The 20,041-nt window shown below is 45.2% G+C and overlaps 1 protein-coding gene across 2 annotated transcripts in view; it reads right to left on the reverse strand.

The window, feature by feature from the left end:
* Positions 1-20,041, reverse strand: part of FGD5 (FYVE, RhoGEF and PH domain containing 5) — a 188,933-nt gene that overhangs the window by 159,097 nt on the left and 9,795 nt on the right. For both annotated transcript variants that reach the window (XM_073591768.1, XM_073591767.1), the window contains exon 2: positions 13,615-16,504. In XM_073591768.1, the coding sequence (XP_073447869.1) occupies positions 13,615-16,504 (2,890 nt within the window). The remainder of the gene's footprint in view (positions 1-13,614; positions 16,505-20,041) is intronic.

Below are 20,041 nucleotides of genomic sequence, written 5' to 3' on the forward strand. Positions count from 1 at the left end.
CCCGCATGGGGATGCGCCGAGCGCGGAGGAGGGATGGAGGAACCGCAGAGAGGGAGTCTAAGATAAATATCTTTGTCTGTAACAAAGTATCAGGTTGCTGTGACCGGGGAACACAGGACTTGAATGCTGGACAAGATCAATGCAGAAGAAGTAGCAGTAAAGCGGAAAAGAGTAGGGCAGCGTTCTGTGACCGGGGACACAGAACGGCCAAGTAACCAAAGATCAGTGTACAGAACAAGAGAGGTTATCAAGAACAGTGTAGAATGCTGTGGCCGGGGAACACAGCATTGATAGCAAAGGACTGGCTGGGAACAGTAGTCCTTTTATTACCATGTGTCAGCCTATCGGGGGGAGATACCGTGTTGCCTCTGGTCTGATTAGCACATTGGTAATATCTACCAAAGACTGTATGGCTGTCTAACTCATTGATACATCGGGGACAGGTTGTGTTAGGCCTCTGGATCTTTGATTCCCAGAAATAGTCTGCAAGGGGGAATTATTCAGAGTGATTCTTCTTTGTCAAAATTGGAAGTGAAGAAGTAGTGTTTTCAGCAGTTTTGCAGAAGAAAGAGACTGAGAATTAGATGTATAACAACCTTCAAGCTAAGGCTATTCAGTATTGTCGAAACAATACACCAAACTTCTATGGGCATCTCATATCACCCCTTTGTTTCACCCAAGTTGTATCCTGCAATAAAACCATGCAAATGGCTGTTCCTTGCCTTATCTAAATGTGGGGAGCCTGGAAGCAGGGTGATTGGCGGATTGCTAAGTAACCAAATCAGCAGCCCTTATGGGGGTACCGCTACATATAGAAGTTGCAGTGCCTTGAAAAAGTATTCATACCCCTTGACAGTTTCCACATTTTGTCATGTTACAACCAAAAACGTAAATGTATTTTATTGGGATTTTATGTGATAGACCAACACAAAGTGGCACATAATTGTGAAGTGGAAGGAAAATGATAAATGGTTTTCAAAATATTTTACAAATAAATATGTGAAAAGTGTGGGGGGTACATTTGTATTCAGCCCCCCTTTACTCTGATACCCCTAACTAAAATCAAGTGGAACCAATTGTCTTCAGAAGTCAACTAATTAGTAAATAGAGCCCACCTGTGTGTAAATCGATCTCAGTACAAATACAGCTGTCCAGCGAAGCCCTCAGAGGTTTGTTAGAGAACCTTAGTGAACAAACAGCATCATGAAGGCCAAGGAACACACCAGACAGGTCAGGGATAAAGTTGTGGAGAATTTTAAAGCAGGGTTAGGTTATAAAAAAATATCCCAAGCTTTGAACATCTCACAGAGCTCTGTTCAATCCATCATCAGAAAATGGAAAGAGTATGGCACAACTGCAAACCTACCAAGACATGGCCGTCCACCTAAACTGACCGGCCGGGCAAGGAGAGGATTCATCAGAGAAGCAACCAAGAGGTCCATGGTAACTCTGGAGGAGCTGCAGAGATCCACAGCTCAGGTGGGAGAATCTGTCCACAGGACAACTATTAGTCGTGTTCTCCACAAATCTGACCTTTATGGAAGAGTGACAAGAAGAAAGACATTGGTGAAAGAAAGTCATAAGAAGTCCTGTCTGAAGTTTGTGAGAAGCCATGTGGGGGACACAGCAAACATGTGGAAGAAGGTGCTCTGGTCAGATGAGACCAAAATTGAACTATTTGGCCTAAAAGCAAAACACTCTGTTGTGGCGGAAAACTAAAACTGCACATCACCCTGAACACACCATCCCCACCGTGAAACATGGTGGTGGCAGCATCATGTTGTGGACATGCTTTTCTTCAGCAGGGACAGGGAAGCTGGTCAGAGTTGATGGGAAGATGGATGGAGACAAATACAGGGCAATCTTAGAAGAAAACTTGTTAGAGTCTGCAAAAAACTTGAGACTGGGGCGGAGGTTCACCTTCCATCAGGACAACGACCCTAAACATACAGCCAGAGCTACAATGGAATTTAGATCAAAGCATATTCATGTGTTGGAATGGCCCAGTCAAAGTCCAGACCTAAACCCAACTGAGAGTCTGTGGCAAGACTTGAAAATTGCTGTTCACAGACGCTCTCCATCCAATCTGACAGAGCTTGAGATATTTTGCAAAGAAGAAGAATGGGCAAAAATGTCCCTCTCTAGATGTGCAAAGCTGGTAGAGACATCCCCAAAAAGACTTATAGGTGTAATTGCAGAGAAAGGCGGTTCTACAAAGTATTGACTCCGGGGGGCGCCATACAAATGTACTCCACACTTTTCACATATTTATTTGTAAAAAATGTTGAAAACCATTTATCATTTTCCTTCCACTTCACAATTATGAGCCACTTTGTGTTGGTCTATCACATAAAATCCCAATAAAATACATTTACGTTTTTGGTTGTAACATGACAAAATGTGGAAAATTTCAAGGGGTATGAATACTTTTTCAAGACACTGCACTGTCTATGGTCGGCAAGTGGTGAAGACAGCTCCCATTGACTAACATAGGATTTCACATGTCATATGACTTGGATCGTCTCAAGTCGGATCCCAAGCCACGGCAGCGTGAATTGAATCTAAGCTTTAATTGACACCCGCAGCAGATCGCATGGACGCAGAGAGATTGCTATGCTGTGCGATGCAATGAGGGGAATGCAGCGATTCCTGTGTGTTTCCCGCATCCGTCTGTTGCTGTATATTGTGAGCTGTCGGCAGTTTATTTGTGCGCACCAGAAACGATGTCCACTTTAATCGGACGTCCAACATGGCCGCCAGCGCTAAGTGTAAAAAAGAGCAGCGGCGGGGATGTTATTCTTCAGGGTGACTTCCTGTTTTATGAACGCCGCTGTCTTCCAAATGGCAAACAACATTATTTTGGATAAAAAAACAAAACCCGTCCCTAAGATTGAACACAGCAAAGGGGGGGGGGACTTGAAAAGCAAACCTATTTTGATCTCTTTATTTACAACATTTAAAAGTATACACATCCGTGAGGCTGGGGACAGGAAGAGCGCAGGATCGCATCCGCAGCCCAGATAAGATTATCCCATTCCAAACAGGGAGGGGAGGAAACAGGGCTCTGCTTGGAGGGATTCCCCTGAGCAATGGGTGAGAAAGATTAACATTCATTCCTTATCATTTATACATCGAAATGATGCAGACCGAGGAGTTCCCAATACACCATCACCCATAAACTCATATATGCAGGGCCGGGACAAGGGGGGGGGGGGGGGCTGGAGGGGCGGCTGCCCTGGGAGCAATGGTTCACTGGGGGGGGGGTGCCTTCCTTCTGTGGCAAGGCTGACAGTAGTAGTGATGGGACAGTGATTTTAACAAGTGACTGCTGGGTGTAGGATCCCCTATATAATGAATGGGGGAGGGCGGAGCAGTTTGGCATCTTTGCCCTGGGCACTGGGTGACCTTGTCCTGGTATTGCATATATGTTACAGGGGTTGAGTAATACGACATTGCAAAGGGTTAAATCTGACCTCCGGCCTTCCCTTCAGGGCTGGTACACACTGGTGCGACAAGCACTCCAACTTCGAGAGCACAAGTCGCATGACGTGTCAAAATCAATGGTTCCCTATGAGAGCCGTCTTAACTGGTCCGACTTTGGAAAAGATTCCAGCACTACTTTGGTCAGACTTCTGTCCGATTTAAACTCATAGAATTGAATGGAAGTCGCATCCAAGTCAGATCAGCATCTTAAAGTGTAAGTAAACCCCCCCATCGTTTTCAGCCAAGGAAGCTACAACTGCCATGATGCTGCACATGTGATCAGTTTAGACACCAGTCATTGGATGGTTTGACAGTTAGGTTGAGAGCACAACCAATGGGAGTGTAACATTTCCGGCACGTGTCGAAAAATGAAACAGTTTTATGGATGACCCGACTTCTGACATGTGACTTGTGCTCAAAGGCAATGTTAGCAATGGAAAATGTATTGGGAAAAAGAAAACGCAACCCCCCCCCTCCCAGATCCACACAAGAACAGGGTTTGGTATGAATTTTAAAATCCATAAAAATGGTTACCGTATATACTCGAGTATAAGTCGACCCGAATATAAGCCGAGGCACCAGTAATTTTACCACAAAATAAGCCTAGGGTGAGAAATGCGCAGCTACTGTGAGTGGAAAAGAGGGTCAACAATGCCCATTTGCAGCCTCACTGTGCCCATTTGCAGCCTCACTGTGCCCATTTGCATCTATAGGTCCCCCAAACCTCAAACTCGGTAGTTAAGGGTTCCTAGATGCCCCCTAGCTGCAGCCAAAATTTGGGGTCTCTGGACCCAAAGGGTCCCGAAATGACATTGCTGCAGATGGACACAGTTGACCGACTTTGGGGCCCCATATCTCGTGGCCACTTGTTCCTAGAAACCCCAAATTTGGTGTGCAAACCCAGTGGAGATAGCACTACAACATATCCAAAGCTGTGGTTCCTAGAACCAAGTGGACCCGAGATATGGGGCACCAAATTCGGTTCAGAAAATGTCAAGCACTTTTCTGCAGAAGAGAATGACATTTTCCAAACCGAATTTGGGGCCCTGTATCTCGGGGCCACTTAATGCTAAGAACCCCAGATTTGGATATGTTGTAGTGTTAGTGCATATTAATATTGATCTTCGAAATATTAGAAAAAAATTGTCCTTCTCAAGCTTCATCAATGTTGTGATATATGGGATCAAGGCGATCCAGACTATGGGCTTTTTGACCTTGCAAACTATTTAATAAAAATTAATATTTAAAAAAAAGATCTCCTCTGTAACTCTAAACAGGTAACCCGTAAACATTTTTTAAAGTGTCGCCTATGGAGATTTTTAAGTACTGAAATTTGGCGCCATTCCACGAGCGTGCACAATTTAAAAGCGTGACATGTTAGGTATCTATTTACTCAGCGTAACGTCATCTTCTATATATTTTTATATTAAAAAAAACAGGTTATCTATTGTGTTTTCTTGCATTAAAATTTGTTAAAGTGTATTTTTTCCCCTAAAAAAAAAAATGGAAAAATTGTTGCGGAAATATTATGTGACATAAAAAATTGCAACGACTGCCATTTTATTCCCTAGGGTCTCTGCTAAAAAAATATATATATATATAATGTTTAGGGGTTCTGGGTAATTTTCTAGCAAAAAAAAAAAATATATATGATTTTTAAATGTAGGAGAGAAATGCCAGAATTGTCTTGGGCTGGAAGTGGTTAATCATAGAGAAGCGTCGCTAGAAGTGGTATAGGGTATTGCGCCCCTATATCTCTTGTTACAAAGATCGATGTATTTCCTATGCTTATCAGCTCCATCTATTGGCCACAATGCTGCATTTTTTTTTTTTTACTGCCTATATTAAAAGAACATTCGTTTAGAAGATACAATAGCCTAAAGAATATTCGTTTTTGGTTTTTTTTTTCAAATTTGCTGGACAAATGGCAATGCAATTTATTTTTTTATGAACACACCCCTAAATGAATGTACACAAATCTAAATATACATTAGTATGGAGAGGAGTGTGTATGATGAGCAGTATCGGGAACACAATGTCTGTGAAAACCCATTAGAGGCCCATTAAATAAGATGTTTCGATTGAAAAGCCCAATCTCAGTCAGGTTTGAATGGCAGCCCCGCAGCTGTTGTTGCTCGCGATGGCTGCGTCGTCTAATCATTATTGGCGTGTGCCTGTCCAGAAGAACTATCTTTAACTAAATCTGCTGAGTTTTGAAAACTAATGCTCAGGAGGAACAATAAAACGGGATAATGTCCTTTCCACCGAGGATGCTGAGCTGAGATTTAACCTTCTCCGCTCCAAGAAGAGAAACGCTCGAAAAAAGAAAAAAACGATTGACAAGAACGGGCCGACCCCGCCCCCTAAATCATGGGCCCAATGTCAAACTCGGGAAAGGTTCGAGGGAATATAAATAGAGACAGGGCTGGGACAAGGGGTGGGCAGGAGGGGGCGGCTGCCCTGGCCACTCTGGTATCATGTGAGGTTCGGGGGCACCACAAGGAGATTGGGTGGAGGGTATTTGTGTTGGGAGGAGCACATTTGGGTGGGGGGGGGGGCTTTAGGAGGTAAGAATTGTTCTAGAAGGGGAAATTTGGGGAGGTGTGCTAGGAGTGGTGATTTGGGGGGATTTGCATTGAGAGGGGAGATGGGGGCAGGGCCCTCTTAATAGCATCATGGCCCCTGGGCAAAATAATGCACTGGGGCCCCTACCAGCCTGCCCCAATTTACACACCTACTCTCAAGAATTAAAGTATAAATAGTTGATAGACTTAAACATATATTGATTAGTTATCGATTTTAAACAATAAGAAAACATGCCATAAAAACAAATCAACACAAAGCGCACAGTACAGGGGGAGTCAGGAGGGCACAGTACAGGGGGAGTCAGGAGGGCACAGTACTGGGATTAGATGGGCATGGTACAGGGGGAGTCAGGAGGGCACAGTACAGGAGGAGTCAGAAGGGCACAGTACTGGGATTAGGAGGGCATGGTACAGGGGGAGTCAGAAGGGCACAGTACAGGGGGAGTCAGGAGGGCACAGTGCTGGGATTAGGAGGGCACAGTACAGGAGGAGTCAGGAGGGCACAGTACAGGGGGAGTCAGGAGGGCACAGTACTGGTATTAGGAGGGCATGGTATAGGGGGGAGTCAGGAGGGCACAGTACAGGGGGAGTCAGAAGGGCACAGTACTGGGATTAGATGGGCATGGTACAGGGGAAGTTGGGAGGGCACAGTACAGAGGGAGTCAGAAGGGCATAGAACTGGGATCAGGAGGGCACAGTACAGGGGGAGTCAGGAGGGCAATGCCCATGCATTAAGAAAGCCCTGGATGGAGGAAGAGGATTTGAGCTAGAAAAGGTAATATGGTGGGAGTGGGGGCGGGCTGGGTGGTCATTTGTGCTGGGAGAGGACATTTTTTTTTGGTGGGAGGGAGATTTGTGCTACTAAGGAAGATTGGGGGCATTTGTGCCAGGAGGGGAAATTTGGGGGGAGGGGAAATTTATGCTGGGAGGGGGGTTTTGAAATGGAGGAGGAGAGGATTTGTGCTAGGAAGGGGGAATTTTTTTTTGGGGGGGGGGACTGTGCTGGGAGCATATGTGGAAGGATTTCAGGTAAGCATGCAGATTAACGTTCAATTTTTTGTTGGTGGGAGGGGATTTTTGCTGACATATAATGTTGATACATCTGGGGGGGTGCACTGAATAGAGGTGCTGGGATGTGAATATTTATCGATACAGAGTAGTAAAGGGACAGATGCCAATCATTCAAAAGGCTTATTGGATCAGGTTAGGCGGGGTTCAAGGCACCAATGGGCATCCCAATTTTAACCCATTCTTACGTCTTGAGGGGTGTAGGGGGCGGGAGAGATCGGCAATCATGTGACCATATAGAGCTTGGGGCACCAATCTAAACATACATACATGCTACTATTGGGTGCAGGTGGAAGAAAGCTTGTCCTGGCTCTATGCCACTGCTAGAAATAAAAAATCAAACCGCCGCACACCGACACAGCCCTAGTGCAAGATAGTAAACATGACATCAGCCCGGCTCCATACAGGCCACATCCCAATGCATTTCGCCCTTCCCACAGGGCTTAGTCATGGACCTCCATGACTAAGCCCTGTGAGCAGGGTGAAACGAGTTGGGGGCGTGGCCTGGATGGAGCTGGGCTGAAGCTGCGTTGGACAGAAAAAAATCAAACTGCTGCAGGCCAACACAGCCCGAGTGTGAGATAGTAAACATGGCATCAGCCCGGCTCCATACAAGCCACATCCCAACGCATTTCGTCCTGACCACAGGGCTGAGTCATGGACCTCCATAACTCAGCCCTGTGGATATGGAGGAACGCATTGGGGGAGTGGCTTGGATGGAGCTGGGCTGCAAAGAAAAAAATCAAACCACCGACACCAACACAGCCTGAGTACCAGATAGTAAACATGACATCAGCCCGGCTCCATACAGGTCACAATCCAATGCATTTCGTCCTGTCCACAGGGCTTAGATATGGACCTCCATGAATAAACCCTGTGGGCAGGGCGAAACACATTGGCTTGGATGGAGTAGGGCTGAAGCCTTGTTTACTCGTGTTCTCGCATTCGGTGTGCAGGGTTTGATTTTTTTCTCTCCAGTGGCTATTACACTGGTCACATGATCGGGAGCCGGTCCTGCCAGCTACCAATCGTTAGCAGTGACTAAGAGCTGTCTTTGACAGCTCGGTCTCCGTGCTGGGAGCGTGCAGTAGGTGCTTTCTCAGCATAGAAACATTGGCTGCCCAGTGATGCATATGTGAAGGGTGTGGGCTATAAAGCCCACCCTTTTGCCTCCGCACATATAAGTAGCCCCAGATCAAATTCATAAAGAAGTCCAAAACAGCTTCAGTGATTCACAAACCATCCGACCCGTTTCCAGTTCCTCCACCCCAAACTCGCTCATCCATGTCTTTATGGACCTTGCTCTGTGCACTGGTCCAAATTATTTGGTGGAGGGGGGGATTATGGTGTGGGGGTTGTTTTTCAGGGGTTGGGTTTGGCCCCTTAGTTCCAGTGAAGGGGATTCTTAAGGCTCCATCATAACCAAGACATTTTGGACAATTTCATGCCCCCAACTTTGTGGGAACAGTTTGGGGACGGCCCCTTCCTGTTCCAACATGACTGCACACCAGTGCACAAAGCAAGGTCCATAAAGACATGGATGAGCGAGTTTGGGGTGGAGGAACTTGACAGTCCTGACCTCAACCCGATAGAACACTTTGAGATGAGAAGAGCGGAGACTGCGAGCCAGGCCTTCTCATCCAACATTAGTGCCTGACCCCACAAATCAGCCTCTGGAAGAATGGTCAAACATTCCCATAGACACACTCCTAAACCTTGTGGACGGCCTTCCCAGAAGAGTTGAAGCTGTTATAACTTCAAAGGGTGGGCCAACTCAATATTGAACTCTACGGACTAAGACTGAGATGTCATTAAAGTTCATGTGTGTAAAGGTAGGTGTCCCAATACTTTTGGTAATACAGTGTAAATGAATGGTTTTCATTGGGAAACATGGGGTACGACTTGCCATGCGACGTTGATGTCCAAAGTCGCATGACAAGTCTCACAAGTGTGAATTGGGACTAAATTAATACAAACACTCTTGATCCTCCCACCCCTATATAAATGCATCGTCTAATGACGGTGACAGCGCTTTTTTTTTATTGTAACACTAGCAATGCTCACCTGGTTTTCTCTGCTTCCTGTAAACTCAGCTATGCATCTCCCTTTCCCATCCATCACTCCCTCCCACTCCGCAAGCCTTACTTCAACTTTCAGCTGATGTGCGGCAATGCGGCATAAAAAATTAATTTCAGGCAGCCGTACCAGATGAACTGAAAGGTACGCACACATAAGAAGTTTTTTTTTTTTTGCAAGATGGAGTCCTTTGAGCCAAACACTTTTTCTACGCAAGCCACAGGATAACAAGCCAGGTCTTATCGAGGTCAGCACTGATACAAAGCGAATCAATCCGAACGTCCTCTTCTAATTAACTCGGCTCCGGCCAGATGTGGATACTCAGCCAAGGGCCCCAAAGGACAGTTTGGTCACCACTGATGTACATCATCAAACTTACATCACATGATATACACCTCCTGCCATCCCAATCAAAGGCTGGCCCCGCCTCCCAGGTGACATTGACAACAATTATCCAATCAGAGCGGGCCGTCAATGAGCAATGCACCAAAAGTCAAACTGCTCACAGTTGCAAAGTGCGAGTTGCGTGATTAAAGTTGAAGGGGACAGCCGGTCGCTATAGCTTAGATTATACAGCCTGCAATTCTCGGGGGGGGGGGGGGGGGGATGGGGGAGGAGGCTGCAGGCCGCTAACTCAGCAGATTGGCTTCTGGTGCTGCACCGCAGACTGGGGGGGGGGGGGAGCTGTAATGCTGCAACCGTCATCACTAATTACACATACATTCCAACGCCGACCGTGCAACATAAACCCTCCGTGGTAACGGAATCAAGATACAATGGCTGAGCTGCAGCAGCATTAACCTCTATATCAGTGGTCTCCAAACTGCAGCCCGGGGGCCGGATGTGGCCCTTTGCTTGCCTTTATCTGGCCCTTGGGGCACGATTCCTCCCATTGATATTAACACTGGGGCATAACTCCTGCCACTGCCACCAATGATGGGGCACTTTTCCTCCCACTGACACCAATGATGGGGCACTATTCCTCACACTGACACCAATGATGGGACACTTTTCCTCCCACTGACACCAATGATGGGGCACTTTTCCTCCCACTGACACCAATGATGGGGCACTATTCCTCCCACTGACACCAATGATGGGGCACTATTCAACCCACTGACACCAATGATGGGGCACTTTTCCTCCCACTGACACCAATGATGGGGCACTTTTCCTCCCACTGACACCAATGATGGGACACTATTCTTCCCACTGACACCAATGATGGGGCACTATTCTTCCTACTAACACCAAGGATGGGGCACTATTCCTCCCACTGACACCAATGATGGGGCACTATTCCTCCCACTGACACCAATGATGGGGCACTTTTCCTCCCACTGACACCAATGATGGGACACTATTCCTCCCACTGACACCAATGATGGGGCACTATTCCTCCTACTAACACCAAGGATGGGGCACTATTCCTCCCACTGACACCAATGATGTGGCACTATTCCTCCCACTGACACCTATGATGGGGCACTTTTCCTCCCACTGACACCTATGATGGGGCACTTTTCCTCCCACTGACACCAATGATGGGGCACTATTCCTCCCACTGACACCAATGATGGGGCACTTTTCCTCCCACTGACACCAATGATGGGGCACTTTTCCTCCCACTGACAAAAATGATGGGGTACTATTCCTCCCACTGACACCAATGAGGAAGAATAGTGCCCCATTACTGATGTCAGCAGTGTTAATTTTGGCAGCAAATTTCGATTTAGTTTTAGTCTTAGGACTAAAATGGCATTTTAGTTTTAGTGCCATTTTAGTCTTCTCCAATTGTTTTAGTTTTAGTCGTATTTAGTCGACTAAACCTCCAGTACATTTTAGTCGACTAAAACAAATTTTCTTAAACCTAATGGGTGTAATTAAATTGTAATGCATTATTTAAACATTTCTCTACAATTTGCAAACTCATTATATACTGCTGGAGTGAAAAATCTAATATGTTATTTATTATGGTATTGAGCTATGAACATGTACTACAGACCAGTGTTCATTTTGAAGTCAAATTTCAATTTAGTTTTAGTCTAATGCCGCGTACACACGAGCGGACTTTTCGACCGGACTGGTCCGACAGGACAGAAAAATCTGACGGACTTTAGATTTGAAATATGTTTCAAATCTTTCCGACAGACTCGAGTCCGGTCGAAAAATCCGCTCGTCTGTATGCCAGTCCGACGGACAAAAACCGACACTAGGGCAGCTATTGGCTACTGCCTATCAACTTCCTTATTTTAGTCCAGTCGTACGTCATCACGTACGAATCCGTCGGACTTTGGTGTGATCGTGTGTAGGCAAGTCCGTTCGTTCAAAAGCCCGTCGGAAGTCCGTCAAAAGCCCGTCGAAAGTCCGTCGGACCAGTCCGGTCAAAAAGTCCGCCCATGTGTACGCGGCATTAGTCTTTTGACTAAAATGGCGTTTTAGTCGTATTTTAGTCATCTCAGTTGCTTTAGTTTTAGTCGACGAAATTAAAACTGGATGTCAGTGGAAGGAATAGTGCCCCATAACTGGTATCAATCAGAGGTATGGTGCTCCATTGTTGGTAGGTATCAGGGGGAGGAATAGTGCCCCATCATTGATGTCAATGGAAGTAATAGTGGCCCCATCAATGGTGTCAATGGAAGGTATAGTGCCCCATTGTTAGTGACAGTGGGAGGAATAGTGCCCCATGATTGGTGTCAGCGGGAGGAATAGTGCCTCATTATTGGTGTCAGTGGGAGGAATAGTGCCCTATCATTGGTGTCAGTGGGAGAAATAGCTGCTCCATTAGGGGCCGCCCCCCTAATCAATGCGCCAAGCCCCTAATCTACATGCAGGGCGCCGGAGGCATGGATTTCAATTGGGTTTTTTTTTGTTTTTTTTTAAGCACATGATTAGAGCCTGGGGTTCTAATTGGCTTCAAAAAAGGATGGGTTTTGCATGCAGAGCTTTGCGCCCTGAGCCCACCCAGTTGTGTGGCAGTAGCGAATTAATATTTGCTAATGTCTTCCTGCTTCTTTTCCTGGCCAATCAGGAATAGGCGGAGGATCAGCGCAACAGCCTCTGCAAGCTTCCAGGACCCCTACCCCGGATCCAGCACCACCTCGTCATCGGCCTCCTAAGGTGAGACCACTGATCGCCACCTTCCCATCCGTCCCACACGTGTGTGTGTGTGTGTGGGGGGGGGTAGTGTGAGTGAGGGGGTCGGGTTCATTTGCTGCCCCCCAAAAATATTGAACACCAGCCGCCACTGGCTATACCTGCAAAAGGGGCCAGTCTAAAGTCATCTAGCAGGACTTCATCTTCTGACTAAAGTTCCACTTTAATTTGTATCACTTTTCTCTCTGGGGACTCAAAGCCTTAGGAGTTGAGGCAGCCATCTTGAATCAATGTACCTACGAGAGAGTCTTTGGGGTGTGGGAAGAAACCCAAGCAATTACAGTGACAAAATGCAAACGGCAGATCATTTCCTGGGTTGGGATTTGAATTTAAGACGCTGGCACTACAAGGTGGACGCGCTAACCGCTAAGTGGCTTAATATTCCAACCGTGGTTCAATCACTGTATAGATATAACTGCAAATACAGAAAAATAGCCAACAACAATATGATTCCTATCACTTAATCTTGGATGGCATAAAGGTAAATGTGAGCACCAACTAGACCATCTTAGTTGTACAGTATTTAATTTTTGCCTGTCTCTTTTCGGGGAGATTTCCTGTCCTGATAGCCATTACCTGGATATAAGTGATGACAAATCTGTTCCCAGTGATGAGATTCTCCCTCGCTTCCCGAGACCAAGGAAACTAGGGAACATCTCTCTAAGGAGGGCAGCAATGTGAACACGGATCATGGCACTGGATCAAGAGTTAGTTTTGCTTCTCAGCATTAGATTAAGTCCAAAATGAGAAGTACAATGGCTCAGGCTAAAGGACTGTATAACATGAAGGAACCTTGAAGGCACCTTGAGTGGTTAAAGCAGGATATAGGAAAAGACCAAAGAAACCACACCACAGGTTCAGGATTTCAAGTCACCTTGTTGCGGGGGTTACACCATTCCCCCTTTATCAGGACTTCAGGTGCTGGTTTGAAAAGAATAGTGAACTCACGTGGAATAAAAGCAAGGTGATTTAGTTCAGGAGATGTCTGCTTTCATACCTTTCTCCAAAAAGGGCTGATTTTGTAAGAAACTCTCCAGCAATATTAAGAAAATCTCTAACCTTTACATACTCCAAAAATGAAAAAGAAAAGTTTTCGTTGGAACTATATTTCTAGTGATCTCACTACAATGAACTCAACCTGAATGGTAGGTATAAGTTACTGTAATTTTTAAATGGTTGGCATTGGCACTGTGATAAGACATCATATACTGTATACATATATACATGGAGAGATTAAAAGAATTACCTTTCAGACTCCTGCTCCATTGTTTGTGGCTTGACCTCAAAGTTATTGAAACTGCTCATGTCAACATATCCATCATTCTCATTGGCAGAATTCAAAGCCCTGCAGGGATCCTCAAAAAATTCTGTAAAGGTCCCCGCTCTCGCTGGTCTTCGAGGTGGAATCTGTATATTTTCGTAGTCTGAATTCATTGCCGGGATGTTTTCATAATCAGAGGTGTCAGTGTTGGGAAAAGAAATAGACCTGGGTTTAGTTAATGGCAAAGGCATAAATGGTGGCCTGGAACGATCCTCAAAGGACTCAACCCTAGCCACGCTCCTGGTAAAGGCCTTGGAAGTTCCTTTCCTCTTCATGTCCTTGTAGAAGAGGATAGCTGTGGGGGAATCAGGATAACAATGCATCCCAGAACGGCTCTGCAGTTGAGGAGAATTCCCAAGACTCCTTCGTTCCATGTCTATAAATCTGGATGGTCCATGGTAGCTTGAGTCTGAAGAAGACCTTGAAGAAGACACGTTGACGTCAACGTGGACCTTGTTTTCTGTCTTCTTCTTAAACTTTAAGGTGAGGAATTTTTTGAATGATGACTTTTTCTTTTTGAAAGATTTGTCAGAAGACTCATTTTCGATCAAAAGGGATGGGGAGCTTTTGGTAATGGGTTTCTTTGTAATGCTGGCTAGTTCAAACGGTGGTGGAATGTCCACTACAGAGGTAGGTGTGGACATTCCGCTGGAGGAATGATAATTTCTTTGTGAAAAGCTACCAGAAGAACTAATAAGATATGGAGAGAATGTGATGTCGGATTCAATGTACATTGAAGCTGCATTTTCCCTGCCCTCTACAGAGTAAGACCGTGGGTAGAGAATAAAGCGGCTTGGCTTCCTAGGTAGAGCCCTGAGAAAGTCAAAATGTTTTGACTCTTGCTTTTCACTCTTTGTGTTGGCGAACAAGTCATTGCTTGGAGGCTGAGCATCCATCTCTGCTGCTGTCTCTTCCGGGACAGTCTCTGGGACATTACCAGGTATTTTTCCTGAGTAGGATCTCGTCCTTGTGACAATGTTTTTCCTGTCAATGCAGAGTAAATGGTTTTCCCCTTCCTGGTTACATTCCTCCATTATACAATGAGGCCTAGTGACTTCCCCCTCTGGCTTGTTGTAAGAAATGTCCTCTGTTTGTAGCAACTTCCTGTTTCTGGAATGGACACTGTCCTCCAGTACATAAGGGTTGCTGTCATCCTCCTCTGGCTCTAGAGGTATCTCAGCCACTGGTGTGTTTTCCGCAGTGTCCCTTGGGAGCTCCTTGACCTCTGTTTCCTGATCTTCAGGTGACACCTCTGCTGTGTCAGCTCCATCCTCTCCAAGTCTTTCACCCTGTGCGACGAAAGCTGGGTCATCCTCACATGTGTTATTTCCTTCACTATCTGCAGCTGTGTCAGTGAGCTCAGAAGGTTGTGGTGGTGTTGTTTCCTTGTTGAAACATCCAGTCTCAGAAAGAGGCTCAATTTCATCTATCTGCTCTTTCTCAGACTCTGACAATGGCTCAAGAAGGGTGGTAGAGGTTCCTGTATCCAGAGGTTGCTCAACTGACTCATTCGCATCATCACAACCCTCATTCTCGAAGGGAATAATTTGGCAGCTGTCATCAAAATTGTCTTCTACTGTATCTTCACCTTGAGAGCCCTCAGCTATCTGAAGCGTATCCTGTGTTGTTTCTTCCACTACCTCACTGATTTCACAGACCTCATTGTCTTCTTGCTCTTCTGCCTCCTGAAAAGTAGAGTCTGGTAGAGTCTCTACCAACTCCTCATTAATGTCCATTGATGGTTCACCACCGTCACTCTCAATGGTCAGTTCAACACTGTCAACAGCCGGGTCATCTGTGCTTTCTAGCACATGATCCATAAGTTCTATGGAGACTTCTTGCTGTGTCTCGGCTGTCTTGTCACATGTTTCTGATCCTAGACATTCATTCATGGCATCAGTACTTAACAATTCATGGTCAGGTGCCAGTGAAGATGCATGAATGTCTTCACAGTCTTGGAATGGGCTATTGTGGCAAGGAGCCTCTTCCAAAGAGATCTCACAGTTTTCCATTCCTTCATTTTCATCTTCTGCTGTAGGGCTATCCTCACCATCCTCTGTCAAAATGACATCTTCACAACCTGTGTCTTTAAGATCTGTGTCCCCTTCCTCTGGATCAATGTTACATTCATTGCTGTCAGTGGGTAAGAAATCATCCATGTCCCCTAGGTCATTTTTGAATTGCATTGAGCCAGAATTAGGCACTAAGCTATCGGCCTCAGCCGTTGATGAAGATCTTAAGCTGAGAGCATCAGTGTTGTCACTGTCATCAACTTCTGTAGAGTCCCCGGATTCAACATCCCTGGATGGCATACTGTCTGGATGTCCACTGTCTTCCTCCCCTGCTTGAGAAGGACTGCAGCTTGTGTCGTCAGTGATATCCCCTTCCCCAAAGGTAGTATTCCACACATCTGCTGGTCCCTCAGAACATAAGCTTTTTTCACACTCCAAATCAGTATTTTCTTCATCAGTAAGATGAGATTCAGTAAAGTAATCACCATACGTTATGTCTAACTTCTCAGAATCTCCACACCCTGATCTGTAATGGTCAGCATCGTAAATTTCCACTGGGCACTCTACTTCACCATTGGCACACTTGTTCAGGGAATTATTCTCGTCCTCAATACACCTCCGTTCTGTAGATGGAGATAAAACTGGTTTTGGGGCAATGGGAGGTTTAGGGCCCCTGGACATAGATTTCCCTTGGTGAACCAGTTTTGATCTTGAAAGAGGAGGTGATGAGAACTTTGAAAGAAGCACTGGACTGAAAGGGTCAAGACCTTGTGGTTTTGGTGCAAGAGCAGGCTTGGTGACTTCTGAAACAAAGAAAAAAAAACCATGAATTAATAATTGCGTTTGAGACTTATATAAAGTATACGACAGCTACGCTTAAAGTGTACCTAAACCCCAAAAAATGTTTTAATATATTGCAGCTTGCCAGTCACATAGTCAAGGCTCTCTTAATAACATTATGGGTCCTTGGCCAAAGTAATAAACTGGGACCCCTACCAGCCTGCCCCAATTTACGCACCTACTCTCAAGAATCAAAGTATAAATAGTTGATAGAATTAAAAATATATTGATTAGTACTTTCAATAAAATCAATTTTAAACAATGAGAAAACATGCCATAGATCAATGATTAATCAACACAAAGGGCACAGTACAGGGGGGAGACATAAAGACGCAGTACAGGGGAATTTGGGAGGGCACAGTACTGGTTCCGGGACACTGCTCGGGACATGGCCATCCTGGTACAGCTTAGTAAAAAGCGTGACTGTAACAGCTAGTCCGTTACAGTTGGCAAGTATGATGTAATGTAAGATTTTCATGGGCCCCCCATGCACCCCGGGCCCCTGGGCAGTGCCCATGCATTAAGAAGGCCCTGCACATAATTACATAGTTAGTCAGGCTGAATAAGACACAAGCCCTTCTAGTTCAACCAATAGAAAAAAATAAACAAATAGAGAACTTCCATATACACAAGCTCATAGCCACAGCCGATCCAGAACAAGGCAAAAAAAACCCCAAAAAACGAATGAAGCATGGTCCAACGGTCCAGTCTTTAGATGTGGTAACTGCATTTGTTTTCTTTTTCAGCCTAAATACATTTAATACAAATACAGAAACATACCCATTGATGGACCTAGAAAACCAGTGTCCTTGTAAGTTCTTGTTCATTGAACTGAAATTTCAAACAATCTTATCAGCTTTCCCAGATGTCTTCTGTGAACTACAGAGCACCTCCTTCCTATTTAACAGAGATAAGGAGGGTTGGGGGATGTTTATAGTCTCAATCATGAGAGCAGCCAAGGGTGAGAATGCTGCTCCATAGACACAGTTAGCTTAGTCACCCTAGCACAGGAAGTCTATTACTGGGAAGAGCAGAAGGAAAAAATAAAGGGGAAAAAATTGAAAAAAGAAAACAAATGTATCCACTTCATCTAAGGACCTTTTTTTAACCACTTAAGGGCCGAGTCTCTTTTTGAGATTTGTTGTTTACAAGTTAAAAACAGGGTTTTTTTTGCTAGAAAATTACTTAGAACCCCAAAACATTATATATTTGTTTTTCTAACACCCTAGAGAATAAAATGGCGGTCGTTACAATACTTTTTGTCACACCTTTTTTGGAAAAAATACACTTTTTTATTTAAAAAATAAGACAACAGTAAAGTTAGCCCAATTTGTTTTATATTGTGAAAGATAATGTTACGCCGAGTAAATTGATACCCGACATTTCACGCTTCAAAATTGCGCCTGCTTGTGAAATGGCGAACCTTTTACCCTTAAAAATCTCCATAGGCGATGTTTTAAAAAATTCTACAGGTTGCATGTTTTGAGTTACAGAGGAGGTCTAGGGCTAGAATTATTGCTCGCGCTCTACCGATTGCTGCGATACCTCACATGTGTGGTTTGAACACCATTTAAATATGCGGGTGCTACTCACATATGCGTTCGCTTCTGCACGCGAGTTCGGGCGGGAAGGGCGTTTAAAAAAAAATTTTTTTAATTATTTATTTTACCTTTTTTTTACACTGTTCTTAAAAAAAAAAAAAAATCTGTCACTTTTATTCCTATTACAAGGAATGTAAACATCCCTTGTAATAGAAAAAAGCATGACAGGACCTCTTAAATATGAGATATGGGGGTCAAAAAGACCTCAGATCTCATATTTACACTAAAATGTAATAAAAAAAAAATGTTGTCATTTAAAATATTCCCCCCAAAAAATGGCACTTTAAGAGCTATGGGCGGAAGTGACGTTTTGACGTTGCTTCTGCCCTGCAATGGCATGGAGACGTGTGGGGGCCATCTTCCCCTCACTCCGCTCCATACCCAGCATGAGAAAGGACCTGATCGCCTCTGCCGCTGCCGACGGCTCCGGTAAGCGGCGGGAGGGCACCGGAGCGTGGCGGGAGGGGGGGGTCCCTCTCTCTCCACCGATAAAAGTGATCTTGCGGCAAATCCGCCGCAGAGACCACTCTTATCAGAAAGCGGACTGCCGGCCGAAGAAGAGGATACCAGGGTTATGGCAGATAGCTGCTGCCATAACAAAGATATCCTCTTCAAAGTCAGGACGTATATCGACGTGCGGCGGTCCGGAAGTGGTTAATTGGGGAAACTCTTGAAATATCTTTACAGTCTCAGGGAACCTATGCTATCTGCTATACCCTCAGCTCATTAGTGTGATGGCTACTGGGGTAAATGTTCCTTACATCTGTGATCATTGGGAGAATCCCCCCCTTACAGATAGCTAAAAATATGATCGTCATCAGGGGTTACTTATCAGAGAGGTAGAACATTACTGAAGAAACCACTATAAACCTCTGGAGGAACCCTTGGGTTCCTCGGGGCCCTAGGTGAAAAAGATTGGTCTAGAAGCACTATAAGGGCAAGCTTATAACATTTTCTAGGGCAGTGGTCATCAACCCTGTCCTCGGGGCCCACTAACAGGCCAGGTTTTATGTATTACCTTGAGGAGATGCAGACTAGAATACTGCAATCACTGAGCAGCAAATGATATGACCTGTGATGTATTTCAGTTATCTTGCAGACCTGGCCTGTTGGTGGGCCCTGAGGACAGGGTTGATGACCACTGCTCGAGGGTGTTTGAGGAAGTACAGGTACAGCTCGCGTTGGCCACCAAAAGCCAAAAGTAAAGGCTACAGATCAGCCAATTATGCAGGGCCATCTTCAACAAAGAGCAAAAGGGGCAACTGCCTCGGGCCCAGTCATTATTGTGGGGCCCAAAGCAGCTGCCCCTTGAGCCCGTGCTGCCTGAAAATAGTTAAGTGGATTCGGGGGGGGGGGGGGGGCAAGAAGGGTCAAATCAATATTAAAGACGTTCCTGCACATATGGTATACATTTTTTTTCACATTACATAAGGAAAATGTAGTTTGGTGGCTGGAGTATTTTGAATGGTGGTTATGCTATGCAGAATATTTCAAGGATATGCACAAAAGGCACAATGATGGCATACAAAGGGTATTAACCCATGACAAATATATAGACTTTAGTTGGATGTTGGTGCTCAAGATACAATACTGGTCTCCATGGTCCAGCCCGTGGGCCAGGTGTGGCTCTTTGCTTGCCTTTATCCAGCCCTTAGAGCGCTATTCCTCCCACCCCAAAGATGGAGAACTATTCCTCCCACTGATACCAATAATGGGACACTATTCCTTCCAGTGACATAATAGATAGGGCACTATTTCTCCAATTGATACCACTAATAGCAATGATGGGGCACTATTCCTCACCACTGACACCAAGGATGGGGCACTATTCCTCCCACTAATATCAATGATGGGGCACTATTCCTCCCACTAATATCAATGATGGGGCACTATTCCTCC

The sequence above is a fragment of the Aquarana catesbeiana genome, linkage group LG07 (assembly GCF_042186555.1).
Source record: "Aquarana catesbeiana isolate 2022-GZ linkage group LG07, ASM4218655v1, whole genome shotgun sequence".
Classification (NCBI taxonomy): Eukaryota; Metazoa; Chordata; class Amphibia; order Anura; family Ranidae; genus Aquarana; species Aquarana catesbeiana.